Source organism: Canis aureus, chromosome 18, assembly GCF_053574225.1.
Source record: "Canis aureus isolate CA01 chromosome 18, VMU_Caureus_v.1.0, whole genome shotgun sequence".
NCBI lineage: Eukaryota > Metazoa > Chordata > Mammalia > Carnivora > Canidae > Canis > Canis aureus.
In genome coordinates, this window is record NC_135628.1 from 6,885,016 (window position 1) to 6,905,466 (window position 20,451).

General features: G+C 40.9%; 1 protein-coding gene across 12 annotated transcripts in view; it reads right to left on the reverse strand.

The window, feature by feature from the left end:
• MDFIC (MyoD family inhibitor domain containing) overlaps positions 1 to 20,451 on the reverse strand; it is a 290,769-nt gene that overhangs the window by 85,345 nt on the left and 184,973 nt on the right. For 3 of the 12 annotated variants that reach the window (XR_013356413.1, XM_077856095.1, XM_077856093.1), the window contains exon 1: positions 17,354 to 17,504. Coding sequence is in view for 8 of the 12 variants with exons in the window: in XM_077856095.1 (XP_077712221.1) it covers positions 17,354 to 17,438 (85 nt within the window). In the remaining 4 variants the exon portion in view is untranslated. The other 9 variants (XM_077856103.1, XM_077856102.1, XM_077856100.1 and 6 more) reach the window with 8 other exon arrangements.

Below are 20,451 nucleotides of genomic sequence, written 5' to 3' on the forward strand. Positions count from 1 at the left end.
AAAACCTAGAGACGAGGAAAATAATTTATTACTTTAAAAAACATATATCTGTACATAGGACATGTTCAGACTATGTGCTAGGCAGTGAGGATGCAAAAGACTGTGAGATGTGGCTCAGGCCTTCATGGACTTCACGGTTTAGTGGATGAATTTTATATTGCACATTTGAATTTGCAAATCATAAGTAAATCACATTATAGCTGGAAACACTGATCTTCCTAAACTTGACTGCTAAAGCCGTTGAAGTGAATGGGCTCATCAAGAGTTAATGCATTAAAATAAGAGTACCAAGAGGGGTCTGTATAATTAGAAAGGAGTCAGGGAAGGACGAGAAGTTGGATGATGTCAAGCCATGGAAGCAAGGAAAGGAAAGAGATTCAAACAGAAGTTGTTAGTCAACTGTGTTAACATTTCCAGTGGAAGGAAAAAATTTCTGCACATGCAAAAGTTTCTCATGTACCATGGGGATTTCACAACAATTGAAAAGTTCTGCCATGAAACACATTTCAACAAATGAAAATAGATGGACACCCACTTAGGACTAAATCCAGAGGCTAAAATCCCTGGGGAAAAAAAAAAAAAAAAAAAAAGCAGAGTCTTCAATGCTAAGTATTTTCAGAAAGCATAACCATATTCATATAGCAGTAAAATATAAATCAGAAGCATGCTAAACCAATATGTTCTAGAAGATTTATGTAACATTTACTCAGCATTATCCTAGAGAAAATGTAATCTTCCTGAGAGGTGTTAGTTTCAATTAAAATCTTTACTTTTTTAAACAACTCCAGAAATCTTTCCACTGTTACAGTCAACTCAAGGCCTTTCTGAGATTATCAACAGAAGAGCTTTTTATAAAAACTCACTAGTATACATAAACTAGCTCATCAGCAAAGTCCTACATACTTGCTGCCACTGTTATGTAGCTAACTGCCGCCAGGTGTCATGCTAGTAGGCTTGATTCAATTAGTAACTTTAATTGAAGCTGAATGAAATTAATTATATAATTTTGAGCTGTTCAAGTTTAATTCCATTAAAATTAATTCATGAAACCAGGGCATTATGAAGCATTGCTGACTAAAAGAAAATAGGTATGAATAAAGCCTCTAGACACACTTGACTCACATTTGAATCATGTCCAATATTCAAGTGCTCAACACAGGCCCTCTAGACTCTCCACTGAATAAATGAAAATGTCATGTGGTCCATATACACATGGATCTAGTAGTGACCCACTAGTAAGGGGAATATAAAGTTCCTTCTGCTTTAAGGCACAGTTTTCACTTTTTCTTTTTTTTTTTTTTAAGTTTCCTTATCTGTGAAATTCTAGAGTTAGAGTCCTCCTTGGGTTAAAAAAATAAAAACTATCATTCTCTGTCCCATTATATTCAAGAAATAATAAGTAAAACATAATTACTATCAAATCACAATCATCAGTCTATCCAACTCTGCCTTCTTTGAAAAGTAATTGTCTTGGCCCAAAAGTTGGTCTCAGCTTTTTGCTATGACCCCACAGCACCCAGCCCAAAGCAAGGCCCTGAAAAGGTTCTAAGTGTAAAAATAAAGTTGACTTTTGCCAATACTCCACATCTATAAACTAAACCTCCGTGACCACTTGAGTCCTGTACAACTTTGTAACAAACATAAATTATTTTTTTAACAGAGCCATACTATTTAATGCAATGCATATATGGCAGCCTCATAAATGCTACGCAGTTACATCTAACACTGAAGAAACGTACTGAGGCAGAGGAAGAGTTAATCGATAGACAATTGCAAGATGAGCACCACAACGTCCAGCCACAGAACCAACTTTGTAACAACTTTCAATATTTTGGGTCAGCCACTACTCATTCAGATGGCAAACGGGCGGCTTCCGATAGCACATTTCTATGATCAGTGTAGGTTTACAGTGTTACTTCTGAACTGCAGAAGCAACCACGGTCCTGGTTTAAGCACTTCCCTTCTGGGTTTATGAAGGTTTGTAGTTGCCATTCAACTAGTACGTGGTCCCCCAAGATATATCCCATAGGTAATCAAGTAACTTCGTGATGCAGGAGGTCAGTCTGTACCTTTCCACAAGAATTCTGTACATACATCCAACCAGCACTCCTCCCTAACTTAACAATTTTCCCTTAAAATGAGACCTTCATCATCTCAGTAATGCCGTTCTTTTGTGCCAGTGGTTCTCTACTATTGAGATCCTTAAACATCAAGATACACAGGTCCCTGGTGCTTGAGTGGCTCAGTTGGTTAAGTGTCTGCCTTCAGCTCAGGTCATGATCTCAGGGTCCTGGGATGGAGCCCCATGTTCCTTTGGCTCTCTGCTCAGCAGAGTCTACTTCTCCCTCTCCCTCTGCTCCTCTTCATGCTTTCTATCTCATCAATAAAATATTAAATAAAGAAATGCATAGGTCCCAACCTCAGAGGTCCCATTTCAGGTGGTATGTGAGGAGTTCTATCATCATACACGTCTAGGTGTAGGGGATACTGTTCTAATTAAGTTCTGTTCTACACAATTTAGAGAAAACTCAGGAAAGCCTACTAAACACTGAGATACAGACCTGCTTCTCATCACCTCGTCGCAGTACTCCAAGTAATCAGAAAATGCAATTTTGCTTCATTCATAGTATAGAGGTATTCAGTCCTGTCCCCCTGTCAGGACAACTATGAGAATATGAAATCTGAGCCACAGATAACAGTGATCAGTTCTACTAATGGATGAATATAGAAGCATGTTTCAGAAATTAAAATAAAAATTGAAGACACTTTAAAGATAGCACTAGACCAAAGAATAGCTGCCTACTACTGGCGGCTGCTTCCAAAAGGCTGGTTTCCTAAGAATTCTAGTTACTCTGAACCATGAAGGAATCTCTGGCAAGGGGTGGGGGTGCAGGGGGGTGGGGTGGGGGGACGGGACGGACGACACAGACAAACAAAACAAAAAAACCCAACAACAACAACAAACAAAAACCTCAGTCCCCGACCAAAATAATCCTCTAGCTGGGGTGACCCAACATATACACCAAACAGGCAACTACAAAACCAAAGCTAATGAAAACTGCCCTGGGTTATAATTCTGATTCAGAAACTGACCAGCTGTGTGGCTGGGGCTCATTTTCTTCAACCGGAAATGAGGGCATGGAGCTGGATAGTTGCAGAGGCTTTTTTTTTTTGTCTCTAAAATTCTGTAAATCTGACTCTGCAAAGGGGCTAAACAATAGAGCCAAAGCTTCATTTACACATTGAAGGGTGTTTAGAATGGAGTGGAGGAAATCAAAGAAAAGCCTTTGTGAGGCATTGGATTTGAGTTAATTCTCAAAGAAAATAAGTGTGAATAAGCAAAAGAATCAGAGGGGAAAAAAAATAAGGATTCTAAAGACCCATTTACTTATTTTTTATTTATTTTTAAAGATCTTATTAATTTACTCATGAGACACACAGAGAGAGAGGAAGAGACATAGGCCGAGGGCAGGCTCCCTAGAGGGAGCCCCATGCAGGACTTGATCCCAGGACCCCAGGATCATGTCCTGAGCCAAAGGCAGACACTCAACCACTGAGCCACTCAGGTACCCCTAAGCGACGTATTTAAATAAGATATGTCCTACACAGAAACAACTATCTTATAGGATCAAGATAGGATTTTTATTTTTTTGTTATTTTTCTGAAGAAGAGTATATATGGATGGTGGGAAGTAATCTCTCTCTAATCTCACTCATTCCTGCTGAAGAAGGAGGAGAATGAACCAGGCAAACAGAATTTCTATTTACTTTAAAATTCTATACTATTTTACCAAGTTGGTATTATCCAAATGTAAAACTTTGAGAATGAGAATTTTACTTACCTCAGAGAGTTCAACCTAGTTGAATAGTGGTTAACAAAAGAAAATAATCTAAGCGCATTAAAAATAAGCAAATTAGATATTAATGTATGTACAATATAATATTATGTTCTATGCCACCTAACAACCACTCAGCTGGTGTATGGTTGTTAAACAAGTTTTTAAAAAATGAAAAAATACTTCCTTTTGTTGAAAGAGTAAATTAGTGAATTTGTGCAATTACAGTTTTAGCAATTTTCAAAGGACTTTAATATATAATATTCATTTGATCTTCAGAACCGTCAATGATATTTTAAGAAAGAGCACGTTAGCTCCATTTTACTGATGAGAATACAGAATGAGTCTTACAGACAGACAGTCAGTTGAAAATAGGATAAAAGAGCTGGAAAACATCTTGCAGCTCAGCTAATTTCATACTGTACGTGGTGTAGAAAGACCCTTTGCAACATTCAGCCCCTCAAAATTCCAGGGAATGGACACCTCACAAAGAAACACATCTACTCTTGGTCAGTTAGGTTCATTAGCAAGTTATTAATTATTTTGAATGTAAATTTGCTACTGGATAATTTATAACTAGTCCCAGTTCTGCCCACTGCAGGTAGAAACAGTAAATGTAAACTTCTCTAAAAGACAACAGTTCCAACTACTGAAGAGGGATATAGTTTCAGATCAGTCTGTAACTAAGCAAACATACTCCCTTCAATAGCTAAATGCTGTTAGCACATAATAGTAAAGGAATCTAGTCATGCTGCATGAGGATGATTAGTTCTCAAACTTACTAATGAGCTTTTGAAGTTCAGTATGTGCCATAGTTTTCCAAGAAATGGAGACAATATTGTCATGCACAAAAGTTCAGAGATATCTTGAGTCTTTTCTGACGAAAAAAAAAAAAAGACTCATCAGATTCTTTGGTACAGAAATACCATCTCTAAATTGTACTTTGCTCTAGAAGTGGTTAAAAGCAAAGGATCTCAAATCAGGGCACCTGGGCCCACCACGAAACACTATGGATCCTAGGCAAATTCGTTTCGTCAAAATAGGAACAATGACAGAATCTACCTCATAAGGTGGATGTGGAAATAAATGGAATCATACCTGGGAAGCAGAGTTTCCGGTATATAATAAGGGCTCATCCCCATTTTCCATTATTACCTCACTAACTGTTACTACAATAAGCATCTTTTAAAAACTTGGCATAAAGTTATTATATGGAAGCTGTTGAGGGCAGTATCTATTCAGTAATCCCTATGTGAAAAACCCTGCAAGAAATCTGTTTCCAGGCTGAGTATAAGGAAAACTATTGCTTCCTCTGAGAAGCTATAATTTTTTTTTCCTGATACACATATTAAAGAAAATGCTTTCTTTCTGACCCAAATTTACAGACAAAATTGAGTGAATCTGACCCTATAGTCTCCCTGTTTTTTCGATTTTCCCCCATGTTTGGATCTCCCAGATACCTATATTTTCCATTCCTATGTTTTATTCTTCTTTTAAAATGTATTCTTATAAACTACCTCAAACATGCTGCTGAACTAGGCAGAGGTATATGTAAATGCACAAGCCAACCATCAAATACATTTTCTACTTGTTATCCATACTTTATTTGCTTATTTCATGAAAGACTATAAAAGATGGTGCTTGGCAGAAATCTTTATAAAATCTCATAAAACTCTGCGTAAAATACACATATATTTGTATATAAAGGTTATAAAGTTACTTTTTTTTTTAAAGACTCATTTATTTATTTATTCATGAGAGACACAGACTGAGAGAGAGACAGACACAGACACAGGCAGAGGGAGAAGCAGGCTCAGGGGAGCCCGAGGTGGGACGAGATCCTGGGTCTTTAGGATCACGCCCTTGGCCGAGGGCGATGCTTAACCGCTGAGCCACCCAGGCTGCCCTAAAGTTACTTTCTTTATGCTTAAAGGGGGTTTGGGGGCTTCTGCATGTTAGAACTGCATCCAGTTCAATATTTGATAATAATCTATGACAAGTCATTTATAATCTATGTAAGATGTATATCCTTACTGCTATGTAATGTATATTCATACTTCCTTTTTCTGAAAACAAAATTGCTTTAAACGATTTTTACTCTTCCATTAAAATACCGGTATTCCATTAAAATGTGGCTCAGCGGTTTAGCGCCGCCTCCAGCCCAGGGTGTGATCCTGGAGTCCCCGATGGAGTCCCACATCGGGCTCCCTGCATGGAGCCTTCTTCTCCCTCTGCCTGTGTCTGTTCCTCCCTCCTCCCTCCCTCCCTCCCTCCCTCTCTCTCTCTCTCTCTCTCTCTGTCTCTCATGAATAAATAAATAAAATCTTTAAAAAATATATTTAAAATAATACTGATATTATTTCAGATGATCTATGTGTGTTCACTAGGTGTTTTACTGTATGTTGGCAAATTGAACTCCAATAAATATATATATATATATATATATATATATATATATATATATATATATATATATATATATACAAAAAAAGAAAAAAGAAATCTCAAATAATCCAAGACTAAAATCTCTGGGCAAAGTAAAAAATTTGGGTCTGTTTGTTCCAGAGGCTCAGAACAATGTAGAAATGTACAAATGCTTCCCAAATGTAACCTCTAAAAACCAAAGATAAAGCAGCTCTCAGGAAGACCTGAGGCTCTGGTATTTTACTTCTTCACTCATCAAAAAAACACAAACAAATCTACAAAACCCTCAAGCCTAATGACCTTCAAGAAGCATAGCAAAGCCAACCTGCTTTGCCTAATGTTCTAAGATAGATTAAAATCTCATTGTCCAAAAAAGGTTAAGATAACCAAAAGCATTTTTAACAGATGAATGAGCATATGCGTAAAGTTTCATAATTTTGTAAGGCAGTAAAGTTATTATATAAGCACAGATCATTATAATCAAGTTTATAGAAATAAATACCTAAATCAATTTAATTTAATCAATTCGTTGTTACCGATAATTTGAAACGGGACACTTCTGAGTAAAATCTGAAAGGCATTCCTTCAAAGGGCTTCTTAGGCATTCTGAAGCTTGAGGTGCACTGAAATTCAAGAGTGATAAAAATGACATGACTCAACTAGTTCACAGGCTGGGGATAGACAGAGCGGGTTATACACATAGCCATGTGGAAAAATTCCAAATTTAGATAAATATACAATTGAATATGACTATGCAAATGAAAAGGTATGAAATCCAGTAATAGTTCCAGTATTATCTCGGTAAATCAGGGCTTTAAATAAATGGCAGAAGGAGCAGGAGAGGTGAGAGCAAGCTGATACTGGTGACCAGGACACATTACTTGAGTCCCCTCTATCTCTTCCGTTTGAGACAGAGGGGACTAAACCTACAGTTCCTTGTCCTAAAAACAGATTTTCAGATGACCTACCCTGAAGCATAGTGAACCCCTATCTCTTCAAACAGATGTTGAATTGTGTTCTTTTAACCAAGTATGCTCACACTAAAACCAAACACCGGCTTATGGAACTGGGAGCCAGACGGGCTTTTGGAGGTCTCAGATCAACCTGATAAGCCTGAATTCAGATGAACACCCTCAGCATCCAATATTCCCAAGAACAAGCCAAGGAGCGTAGGCATGAATGCTTCCAGGACGGGGACTTGCCTCAGTGCACCTCTCACTCTAGTTTTGGACTGCTTTGACAATTCAAAGACTTTCCTCACAGTTAGCTAAAATCTGCTTCCCTGTATTTTTCACTTATTCATCCTATTTTGCTATTTTGCTCTTTGCAATCGAAGTCTCATCTTCCTTCCACATGACAGTCTCTCACTAGAAAATACCTCATGCTCTTGTGTCTTTATCTTCTCTGTGCAAACACCCTCAATTCCTTCACTGGCTTTTGCAGGGCCTTTTTTTACAACCTGCTCACCCCTATGGGAAGGACAGTCTCCTTCCTATTGTCTAAAAAGCTGTTATGAAAGAGTTTTGTCGTACTGACTGTGAGAATCCAGGGAGGCCATATCCACAGCAGCTCTCTCACTTAGCAATTGACTAAGCCTATTACAAAAAGGAATTGAGGACTCTGACATCTTCCCCCTTTTTTAAATGATGTCACACACCCATCTTTAGTTTATTTTTTTTTTTTCATGATCACTATTGTAACGGCCATAATTCTAAAATTTTTCTGTAACCTCTCAGTTCTATCAGGTGCGGGTGGACCCTTAATTTGTTTCACTATTATGAAAATGAAGGCCAACGGAAATCAAAAGTGAACCAAAGGGGGTTGTTTCATCTATAAAGGCTTTTCAAAACTATGATTTGAGTCCAATCTTGATATAAGTCAGTGAGAGAGGATGAAGAAGAGCATGTCACATAGCAGTGAAACCAAAAATAAGATAATAAGAGAATGAGAACGTCATTGGAATTTAAATTTTAGACTTTAGAATGATGGACACGGATTATAAGGTCAGGGGATGTATCCTCTCCGGTCATTCTCCTAAAGGCCCAAACCAGAGCCACTCACAGAATTCGCTAACCTGGCTCCTTGCCTTCTGGATCATTTCTTTGAGACACTGCCTTCTTTGGATTCTCCTCTAAGACAAACAATCCATTCTGTCTCCACAATCTTTTTGATCTCGTTAACTTCTGCAGTGGTCCATGATGACCACCTCTAGGAGAAGGACTTGTATAGATCCATTACTCTAGACCCGTGTGCTAATCTATAGATCGGAAAGTTCAACTCTACATGAATCGATCTTTAGCAACTCCAATTCAACATTTCCCAAAATTCATCACTTCTCTTCTGTCCCTGACGATTTCTCCAACTGTAGTCTACATCGTGGTCAGTGGTATTCACAGAATCATCTTTCAATTCTCTCTTTTCCCTGTCCCAACATAATCAATTATGGAAGTTACAACTTCCCAATTTCTCTCAGATGTATACTTTTTTTTTTTTTTCCTATGCCAACTACCGGTACCAATCCTTTACTCTTCCAACCAGAAATACTGAGTATGTTATTCCTTAGCTCAAGAAAGATTAAATTCATTTTGCACCTTGATGAAAAACTGGCATCTATTTTCACGTTGCATATATTTTAATGTGAGCTCCTACCCCATTCCCATGCTCCAGAATTTCATCAGTGAGAAATAAAGAGTAATAACCATACCCCTCAGAAAATGCATGTCACTTAAGTGATAGAAAAACTTAAGTGCAGAGTAGGTCCACATTCACAGAGTCCAAAAGATCAAGGGCTCATCCACCCTGGAAAAGAGTAGGAGGACTGTATCTCGGAGCAGAAGCCGGTTCCTTTGTACTGTGCCAGCTGCCTTCAGAGGGCCTGTCACATACTCAACCACAAACTGCTTTATTTTTAGTGCTCAACTCTGCATCATCCAAACCAAAAAGGCCTACAAACTGTATATTCTTCAGATGGGGTCACGAGCAGTCCAGCCCAGACAAAACGGACTTCTCTCTTACCATTCTGAGTTTCTCATTCAACCTCTGAATGTGTGTGCTGCACCAGTCGGCTGGCAACTGGCCATAAACTAATCTGTCACATGGTCCTTGTCGTAATCTTGAACTGATATTTAGACAAGGAATTAACATTTAATTTGGCACATTTATATCTCATCCTCTCTCTCACCTACTTCACATGAATTCCTTGTGGGCAAACCAGGCACTACACATTCTTAATCTTCACAGGACTTTGTACGTAGTAGGCACACACAAAAATATCTGTTAATAGTGTTTCTCTTCAAACTGTCCATAATGAAATCTACGTGCTGGTAAGAAAGTTAATGTCAGGCTTCACTCCTGAAACTACTAGGAAACTCAGGCATAAAAACACATGCATATGAATCATCTTACTTCAGATCATGTGGGTGTAAATCTGAAAACAGAAGTGGACTGCAAGTAGAAACCACAAACGAAATTAATGTTAAAATAACTCTGTGCATAGCTGCTACTTAGTGAACCCTAACTGATTAAATTAGAAACTTTAAATACAACTCAATTTCAAAAGCAAGGCTAAAAGCTTTCCTTCTTCAGAATTTGTATGCTGGTATGAAAAGAAGATACAAAAAGCGTAAATAACTTCAGGAAAGAAGGAGAGGGGGGAAGGGGAAAAGAGAGACACAAAGATAAAGAATACAGAGAGCGGCATCCAAAGCACTGGTGCACAAATAACGTGTAAGATTCAGACAGCAGGAAGAATGGCAGCTCCCTTCCTCTACTGCAATGAATCAACAACACCCACCTATCCAAACATCTAGAGTCTAACCAGTGCAGCAGCACTCTTCCCATAATCAAAATCGATGATAAAGACCTTTAGAAACAGAAACATGAAAATCGCATCTCTCGCCTTTACATACACTAGAATAATTCCAATATCTCAGAAAGACAATTTGGTTGAATTGTTCTCCTTTGTGGGGTTATTGTATCATTCTAATTTTCCATTTGCAAATGGCTTAACTTTAGATTGTGTCAATTTATGCTTCCTTATTTTCCCCAAATCTTTTATTATCACAAAAATATAATGCTAGTAAAATAACTGCACACAGCTATTAGAACTTTCCATGAAATCACCTGAACAAGATCCAGGAAATAAGGTACAAAGAAACAGGAAAGGCTCTTACACACCCAAAAATTTCAATTTCTCCACTAGCCCTATAAAGGTCATTCAATTATATATAATATATATAATATTATAAATATCAATAGCATATTAATAATATATAATATATATTATGTATATATATATAAAATTTATAATAAATCTATTTAAAAAAACAAACAAAAAATCCTTCTGTATTAACTAACCAAACAAGGCCAACAGGCATGGATGTTGCTGGCCAGAAACCTTGGCCTGCCAATTGCACTTCTGGTCTCTTGGGCTCCCCATGTACCATAGAACACAAGATCAGTTAGAACAAACATACTTCCCCCACATGCGCTAACTTCCTCCCTTGTTCCCCACTGCTTCTACCCTGCCAACCTCCAACCCTACGCTAATTCCAAAAATTCATTCTATCAGCTTCTATTCTCAAGCTCCCTCATGCTCCTTGCTGAGAAAGGCAATCAACCATGCTGACCGTGTCCACTCAAAATTCATGCCATTCATTCTTAGTTAAGCCCCCAGTGTTACTGAGCAGCCCTTTTGTTTGCCCCGGATTGAATCCCTCTTGAATACTTCATTCTTTGAAATCTTTTCCACACATCTCAAATTTCTTGACTCATCCTAACCGCCCTCCCCCCCCAACCCTTACTCTCAGCAAATGTTACCATCTACTTTGCTGAGAAGATCCTGGCCTCCCACGATCTTTTTATATCAAATTTTCTCTGGATTATGGCTCATCATTTTCTCCCATGCCCATCTGAACAGGGAATATTCTCCATTTTCCTGATGGGTCTCTGTCCTGTTCTGTCCCAGAATTTGACTCTTTCAATTACACAGCCCCACCATACTACCACTGTACTGCATACCCTTGCATTCATTCAATCTCTCTATCCTCTGATCTCTTTCCATTAGCACATGGTGATCACGTTCAAAATGCACCCATCCAACCGAAGCCCTTTATACATCTTGCTTCTCCTTTACCAAACCAAAGCTTCTTTCATCTTCCACGACTACTAAACTTCTAATGCTTCTGTAACCAATCTTTCTGGACTCTCTCTGCATTCTTTTCCCTTCTCCTCCCTAAATGTGGTCGTGCCTCCAAATCTGCTCCTCAGTCCTCTCTCTCACTCTTGTCCTCATCCATCAGCTACCTGGTAGTGAACTCTAAGCCTGGGAGCCTGACCCTTACTACTCTCCTAGGCATGAGTTCTAATTTTCAGTGGCTTACTGGATTAAGTTCCAGGAACCAATATGAGCAAAAGATGATTCAACATCTCCTCCCTAGGTTTCCACTCAGGCTAAAAAGGCAAACCCATGGATGACCTTAAATTTCTACCTTTCCAGCATCTTCCATATTAAATATGTTGCCCACTCTATCAACTGAATTCAGTAACATTTAGACACCATGCTTTAGGAGATTCACAGATGACAAAAATCAAAGCACTCAAGGAGCTCTCACAGCTAAGTAGAACTCTATCCTACTTTTGCCATTGTTCTTAAATTCATTTTCTTAATTCCATTCTTACTGGTGCTGCCTTATGTCCTCTTTTGTCAGGTGACTGTAATAGCCCCCTGGATAATCACTACCTTCATTCTTGACCCTCCCATCAACAACATCCTTTGCACTGCCACCAGATTTATTTTCCTAAACTCACCAATTTGGTCCTGTCTTTCTCAAGAACTTTCAATAGTTCATCACTGTCAACAGAAAGGATATACAAACACCTCTGAGGAGAATTAGGGTCATCCTCAAAAATCACCTTAGTTTTTCTTTTCAACCTTATCTCACTCTTTGTTCCTTCATAAAGACCATCCAATAGGCTTACTGAAGTACTCAACATCCTGTAGTAATCCCCTCCAAGCTCTGCTTTTCTGGCATCCATCTCCACAGAGCTGAGTCCTACGATTATGCTTCTTCGTCAACTCAAATCAAAGTTTTCCTTGAGGTTTTCCCAAATGCCCCAGCTAGACATACTTTCTCTCTCCCATGTTCAGCCATTGCATTTTCTTTCTTTCTTTTTTAAAGATTTTATTTATTTATTCATGAGAGAGACACAGAGAGGCAGAGGCAGAGGGAGAAGCAGGCTCCCCGGGAGCCTGATGAAGGACTCAATTCTAGGACACCAGGATCATGACCTGAGCCAAAAGCAGACGCTCAACCACTGAGCCACCCAGGCATCCCTACCATTACACTTTCTTTGCACATCTATTAAAGCACTTATCAGTCTACCTTGCATTATGGTTACGGGTGAATGAACGTGTTGCCCCATCATTCTGCAAGACTCCGATTTCATTCAGTCTATTTCTCTCTGTATTTGTCACATTGCAAGGTTCAATTTATTACTGTTTCTAAGAGAAAGGATAATCAAGATCCCAAAACTCCACTTACAAGTGAACGCAAGTAATATGCAAATTATGCACTCTTTTCCTTATTATTCTACAATCCTGGGATTTCCAAAGAGAAGTGTAAGGTGGCAGGACAAGAATACCTACTGAGGTGGTGGAAGAAAATATTAAAATATCTATTTCACTCATTTTTATCCCATCCATTTACAATTCCTATTTAAGTATCTCTTTTCTAGTTCACAATAGATTTGTATTCTAGTACACAGAACTTTAGAAAGTTCTTTGGAGATAAATGCTCAGCATTATTTTTATTAATTGAGGTATGTAATAAAAATGCTGAAGAGCAGTAATACAGACTATATATGGGAGTGATAGGATTTAAAATTTGGAACTTGAAAAAGAGACTTTTTAAAAGTTTTCTGAAGCCTTTCTACTAAAAAAAGAGACTTATTAGAAATCTATCAATATAACTTGTCTTTCTACAGAAAAAAAGACTCTAAAACAATGATTCTCGACTAGAATACCTGGAGCCTGTAAAAATGCAGATTCTTGAGCCTTCCATCCAGAGGTTGATTCTTTAAATCTAGAGTGGGGCCCAAATGCCAGTTGTCTTGAGAAATTAGGAGAGCATGTGACATTCTAGGCCAGATAATTCTTTGTTGTAAGGTGCTGCTCTGTCTTGTGCATTGTAACACAGTTAGCATTATCCCTGGCTTCTACCCACCAGATCCCGGGAGGACCCGCTCCATTCACTGTATGTCTACTAAACATGTCTCCAGGTGTTGCCAAATGTCTCCTGGAGGGCACAATCACTGCCGACTGGAACCAGAGATAGAAGCTATCCAAAGATGACACACTTTGAGAAACGCCATCCTTAATCGGAAGGAAAAAACAATATGATACAAGTAGAAGACTATGGGTATCACAAGCATACATTGCATAAATTGAAATAAACAGGCTTCCCATAAAGGAAATCTGATTAGCCACTATAAACTCCTGACAACTCAGCTAAGCTTCTAAGTCAAAGCTCTTCTTATGTAATTTCAACTCGAAGATTTTCTCCCTAGCTTCTATTTTAAATTATTTTTAATTAACTTCACTGGCATTTTGCATCCTGCTATGAAAAGTCTGCCTAATAGTCTCAGAGGACTCTCCCAAGAGAAAAGAGTGCATTAAATCACACATTATCACATTAAAGTATATTCCAGCACTCGCAGTCCAACAGACTAAGTCTTGGCAACTGCAATGGGGTGGGTGTGGGGCGGGGGGTGATGCAGGGACTGGAACAGGCTCAAGTGATTCACAGTATCCAAAGCCTATTATCTTCAATTCATCCATCCGTAGAAAACAGTTATATTGATTCTCTACTTCAACTACATTTATCACAGTGATAAATATTCCGCAATTTGTGGTTCTACCCCGATTTCTACTGACTGCATGAGACCTTGGCCAAGTCACTTAAATTCTTTGGATATCCTTTCTAAAGAGTGAGCCAGTTGGACCAAATTATTCCTAAAAATCCTAATTACAAGTCACAAGGGTATGAATGAAGCACTTAATTAAAAAGCCCTTTCCATTATATGGATTCTAGTAAGTACTGCACAAAAAGGTAAGTACCTACATTTTCCATGTTGATAACACAATGAATTTTAGGATGATTAATCCAAAAAAAAAAAAAAAAGGCAATTAGATGTACCACATACACAAGATCCACTCTCTTTTACAACGAAATTAAATTTGGTCCAAATCATCTACCCACTAGGACAATTATACAGGTACTCTGCATAATAGTTGTGAGTACGTGTTTATGTTCTATTTTCTGTAACAGAGATAGCAGATCAGCTGCCTAGAGGCCATTTCCAGCCTGAAAGTGTGGTTGCTTTGTTGGCTTGGACAAAAATTGTATTTAATCAATTGCCAACTTTTAGAGAGGGAGAGATGATACATAAAAATCTGTATTTCCAGTGTCTCTTGAAGTATTGGAAGATATTAGCCCAAATGGCAACAATGAGCTGGAGCTGAGCCGTACTGCCTCCTGGCCCATGAGCCTTCTCAAGGCTCGCAATCCCTGCTGCTCCCCTATCTTCTGACATCTGTCCTGGTTCCTGCTTATAGCCTGAAGCATATGAGCTTCTATCCTTGCTCTGTAACAATTTTCGAAATACACAGAAAATATTTTTAATGCTTTCAAAGCAATAGAATTTTCCTTGCAGAATCACAAGAAAAGGGTAGAAATTTTAAAGAGAGAGAAGTATGCTATTAATAAGGAAAACCTTCCTAACTCTGAATGTTGATGAGTAAGAGTTACACTGTAGGTTTCTAACAACCATCTGAAAGACTGGATTCTAGATTTGATGGTGAGTTCACTAGAGACCCCTTAAAACGTCTTTTAACTTTAACATTGTATGCCCTTAGTTAGCAGGATGGATAGCTCATCATAATGCAGTAATATATGTACGGATTTTATCTTGTCATCTGTGTATCTTTGCTTATAAGGTAAGACTTGACCTTGTATGTCCCCTTCATGAAAAGATATTTTCTGCTAATTTTCATAAAACGCTCCATTTTTCTCACTGATTTTAATATATGAAATTTTTAAATTAACTTTCAATTAACTAAGCAGCCACATTGTACCAGAAAATGATTAAACCATTCTTCTGAAAGGATGATAAAAGAATCCAAGGACAGAAGGAAGAGGATAAAAGAACTCAAGAGCTTGAGAGTAGAATGCTCTGTGAGCAAAGCTCCTTTATTTGCTAATGTCTTTACCAATAAAACCAACCTACCCATGGAAGGCTGCATCTTGAATCTTGTACCCTACCCACTGAGTCCAAGATTTTTTGTCTTTCAATTACACCTTATGAAATCTGCTTGAGACAGTATTCAACAAGATTCTGAGGAGTTTCCTTTTTAAAAAAATCAACTTTATATTATACTTAGACTTAAGTTGATGCCTATTCAAAAGATGTGAGTCAAAGATGAATAAAAAAAGCACTATATAACTATGTTGTTGAGGATCGGCCAATAGTTAGGTACAATATAACCCAAGAGTTTTCACACTGATAATGTAGGTGTCCCTATGTCGTCAGCTCGACCTCAGAACATTCTAGATTTCATAAGGTCTGATCATGTGGTATTTTACAGCAATGCATCTGCACAGGTACATTAAGTACCACTGCAAATTCTGACCTTAAAGATGCATTGTTAAAGTTGGACACTGTAGATAATCACTCTGTCAAATCTGTTTTTGTAGTGTATTTGATATGGATTTTGACATAAGCATTGTTTAACAATAGTGATTAACAGTGCAAGTGTGAACATAAACATCAATGAGTTGGTAAACCTATGAAGGAGCATGCCTAACAGGGAAATGACCCTGTTGGCAATACAACGTGCAGAACGTGGGCTGCTTCTGGGAAAATATGTTTATCATTCTAGCTCTCTGATGCACTCTATTTTCTCTTTAGAAAAAAATGACTCACTGTTTAGAAGCAAAAAAAAACTAAACAAAACAACAACTACAAAAAAAAAAACAAAGCAATGATAAAACATAATTCAATTTAACAGCCCGGAATGCCAGAACATTTTAATTTAGCCATGGATGTTTTCTGTTTTCACCTTTTCTGAGTTCAACATTAACTTCTTCTTTTCCATTTTTTGCTGCCTTAAGACAAAAACAAAACCAAACCGAAAACAATCCCAAGGAGCTGACTACATTATTGTCAAAGAAAAAGAAAAGCTATGAGATATGCTTAAAATCAAGAGTATAAAGCAGGCTGCTGAGACCTGGAAAATTATTTAGCTTATATCAGTGTCAGAACTTTTTTTAAAAATCAGAGCCACCCTTAGAGGAAAATACATCAGAAGAGTAAGGCCCTTGTTCACTGTGGCTGCAGAAAACCTAAAGTATGTTACCTTCCAGAGAGGAAAAAAAAAAAAAAAAAAAAAAAAAAAAAAAGAGGGCTATTGCCTGACTTGTTTATAAGCTTACTAGGGAAGTTTCCCAGGAACAAGATGATTTTCGTTATAGGTCGCCTGTGTTTACACTCTGGAAGAACACAAAGGAGTTAATTCATTCTTGGGAGGTGTTTCTTTTAAAGCATGTTTTTTATTTCAAAACGAAAACAGTCCGTGAGACACAGGCGTGGGCCTCCGCAGAGCAACGGGCCACAGGAACCTGTGAGACCCCCGAGGTGCGGGGCGGCCCGCGAGACACGGCCGGAGGAGCGGGAGCGCGCGGCTTGCGAGCGCGGCAGCGGCGGGCGCGGGGCCGCGGGCCCAGGCCCGGAGGGAGGTGCCGCCGACCCCACACTTGGGAGTCTCAGGCCCCAAGACGCAGAGGCTTAGCAGAGAGGCCACCGCGTCCTCCAGGCTCCCCCCGCCCCCCGCAGCCCAAGCAAGGCGGGGTGGAGGGACCGGCCGATCCCGCCCTCTTACCGGCTGCGGGTCCCGGGCGGGAGACCTAGAGAACTTGCTGGAGTCACGCTAAGTGCGCAGAAGTCCCCAGCTCGGGGCAGCCCGGCCCCGGCCCCCCGCCCCCCCGCCGGGACGCACGGCGACCCCGCGGCTTGCAGCGCAAGCGGGCCCGCACTCACCCTGGGCTGGGGCGCCCTGCCGGCCGCCGCCCGCCTCGGCCCCGCGCTGGGGCCCGGGAGCGAGCGCCGCGCCCGCGCCGGACATGGGCCGCTGCACGCGCCGGGCTCCGCGCCCCGGGCGGCCGGGAAGGCTCCTAGGCGCTGGCCGCCGACAGCCGACTGCTCCGGGCGGGGGGAGAGGGAGAGAAGTGTTTGTAGAGCGCGGCTCACACCCCCGCACGCCCGCCCCTCCGCCGCCTCCCCCAAACCCCACCCCGGACAAGTTTTGATTTGAAACTGCGCCCCCCCCGCCGCACGCTGCCAGGGGCGGGGGGCCCGGCTCCGCCAGCCCGCGCCGGGCGCCCCAAGCCCTGCTCCTCCCCCCGCGGCGGGCCGCCACCTACCTCGGCATCCCCCCCAGCTCTCTCGGAGCCCCTTCTCCTCCTCCTCCTCCTCCTCCTCTTCCGCCCGGAAAGTTAGCGGCGCGGCGGCGGCATCTCGCCCCTGCGGCCCGGTGGCCCGGAGGCCGCCCCTGCGCGGCGCTCCCCGCCTCCCTCCGGCTCGGCCCCGACGCTGCAGCGCCCGCCCCCCCGCCCCCGGCTCCCCGGCCCCCGCCCCCCTCCGCGGCCCGCTCGGTCCGGCCCGCTCCCGGCTCCCGGCTCCCGGCTCCCGGCTCCCCGCTGCCCGCCGAGGGGCGCGTCCCCTCTCGGCCTCCCTTTCCCCTCCGCCCCCCTCCGCTCCTCAAACACTTCTCCCTCGGTGGCTCTTTTTCATCACATCCGGATCGGGAGGCCTCGAACTCCTGGCGGGCGGCCCGAGGCAGGGGGCGGTGCGACGCGGGCTCGCTGCAGCCCCGCGCTGCCCGGGTCAGGAGGCCGGAGGCTGGGGCGGGGGCTAAGGAGGGACTCGGCTGGGCCCGGCCAGGCTCACCCATCCCCTCTCCCCACGGCCTGCCCCAGACCTGCTGAAGATCGGGGAACTCCCTGACACCGGGAGAGGAGACCTTTGGGCTGGGCAATGCGAAACCCATAAAAGTACAAGTAACAGATCAAACCTTACTGGTGGGCTAGGACAGCAAAAGCGTGGTTTGGAAAACTTGACCCCCTCGCGGAGTGCTTCAACTCTTAATCTATGCCCCTGAAGTTACCTTTAGTCTCTTTTTCAAGTCTCCATTCCGGTCAAACAGGATCCTTAGATCTGGAAAACCTGTTGCACTTGCTTGAATCAACTGCAGGCATCTGGGCAGACAAGTTGAGGAAGCCCTGGCCCAGGGCCCCCAAGCCAGGCCTACTGCAAGCTGGTCGGCTTCTGTGGCAAGATAAACTTGTGGTCGGAAGCAGCAAGCCCACTAACTCTCAGACGTTCTGATTGTAGCTTAATCGGATGAGCCTAGAAGAACAAGTACAAAGTAATTTGCAGATATAAAATACTTGAATAATATATTCAAATAACTTTTGCTCTTTTTTCCCCCACTGTCAGTGAAATGCAGAATTCATTTGTAAAAGGGTAGAACAAACTCACTCTCTGACTCTCTAGGACAAGAGAGGAATGGCGGTCATGTTATCAAAATGGAAAAAAAAATGTCCACTGGATAGATACATCTTTCTAGGTGTATCATGAATCGTATCCCAGGGACTTCTCCAAAAAACCAATTGGAACTGATTCTAATTAATTGAGAAGGTCTGTTTCTTAGCTTTAGAGTCCGTGCAACCAAACTTACTTTCAATTAAACCTGAAAAAGACAGACTTTGAAGTTTCTGATGACAGTTATTAAGACCATACTCACCAAAAGACAAATGACATTTTCCCTAATGACCTATGACTAACACATTTTGTTTTCTTCTGTTTGTTTTTAGTTTAGAAGCTGCAGATATGGTATGCATAAAAGTGCTTTAACTTTCCTGAAAACTTGTACAGGGGCCTGGACTCTGGAATCATGCCGATCAGTTCTGAAAACTGCACTGCCGTTAGAAAATGAACATTTATGAAGCATCACTGTGTACCGCAGCATTATCTGCAATCAAAAGAACACCATAGGAAGTAACCACTCTGAAAGATTGTTTCATCCTTTTCATACTATTTCCTTGACTCTTATTTTTTATCCCCTCACAAAGATGTTAAAGTCCATGAATATCAGTAAGTTACTCCCCTCTTATAGAAAGTCATAGTCAATACGTATTTGGTAATTTCACGTAGAGTACTCAATGTTGCGCACACGGTAGATGATTCAATCAGTACTCCTTGAATTTAAATATCTTACTTTTTAGTGGAGAAGGAATGAAATTTAAATAAAAATATTAGGAATAAGTGAGAGGCTGTGTTACAGAATCATGAGGATGATCAAATGCTGTATCTTGTTCAGCTGTGTGACTTTGGGCACCTTAGTCAAACTATCTATGCCTTGGTTGCCTCATAAAGTAAGGATTGTAAGAGAATCGCCTCACAGAGTCCCATGGGGACAGTAAGATAATTATAAAAATAATTATAAAATAATTAAAATAGAAAAAATATAAAAAGATAATTCTCCCATACCACTTGGAAGAATGGCAGATATGAGGACAGGTACGTACTCAAAAGTGTTAACTGTTATTATACAGCAGAAGCATTTCGATGGATTACACTGAGCATGGCATGATGACTAGATCACAAGGGCCACATCTGAATACCAGGTAACCGTGCAGGCACTTTACACAAACTTTCTCAACGAATTCTTACATCAGCTCTACCACTAACTTGCCAGGATTACAATGTTAGAATTTAGAACTCAAATCTATCAAAGTATAAGGCACACCATCTTGCTTCTGTAGGTAAATTCAGGTTATACCTTTGCAAGGTGTAAAGGTGGTATCTGATAGACCAGAAATTGTGGGCTCCTAAGTGTTCCCCAAGCTGCCCATTTACCCCATCCCTTGATGTGTTTGTTGAGTCTGACTAATCCCTTAGTTGGGTTACTGATGAGCAGCACTCTGTGCTCTCATTCTCTCATTCTTGTATTCAACAAATATGTATGGAGGCATACGGCAGCACTGTTGTGGGTGCTGGGGACATAGTTATGAAGATGATAAATGTGCCCACTGCCTTCATGGTGTTCGCAGTCTAGAAGGAAATACAGATACACA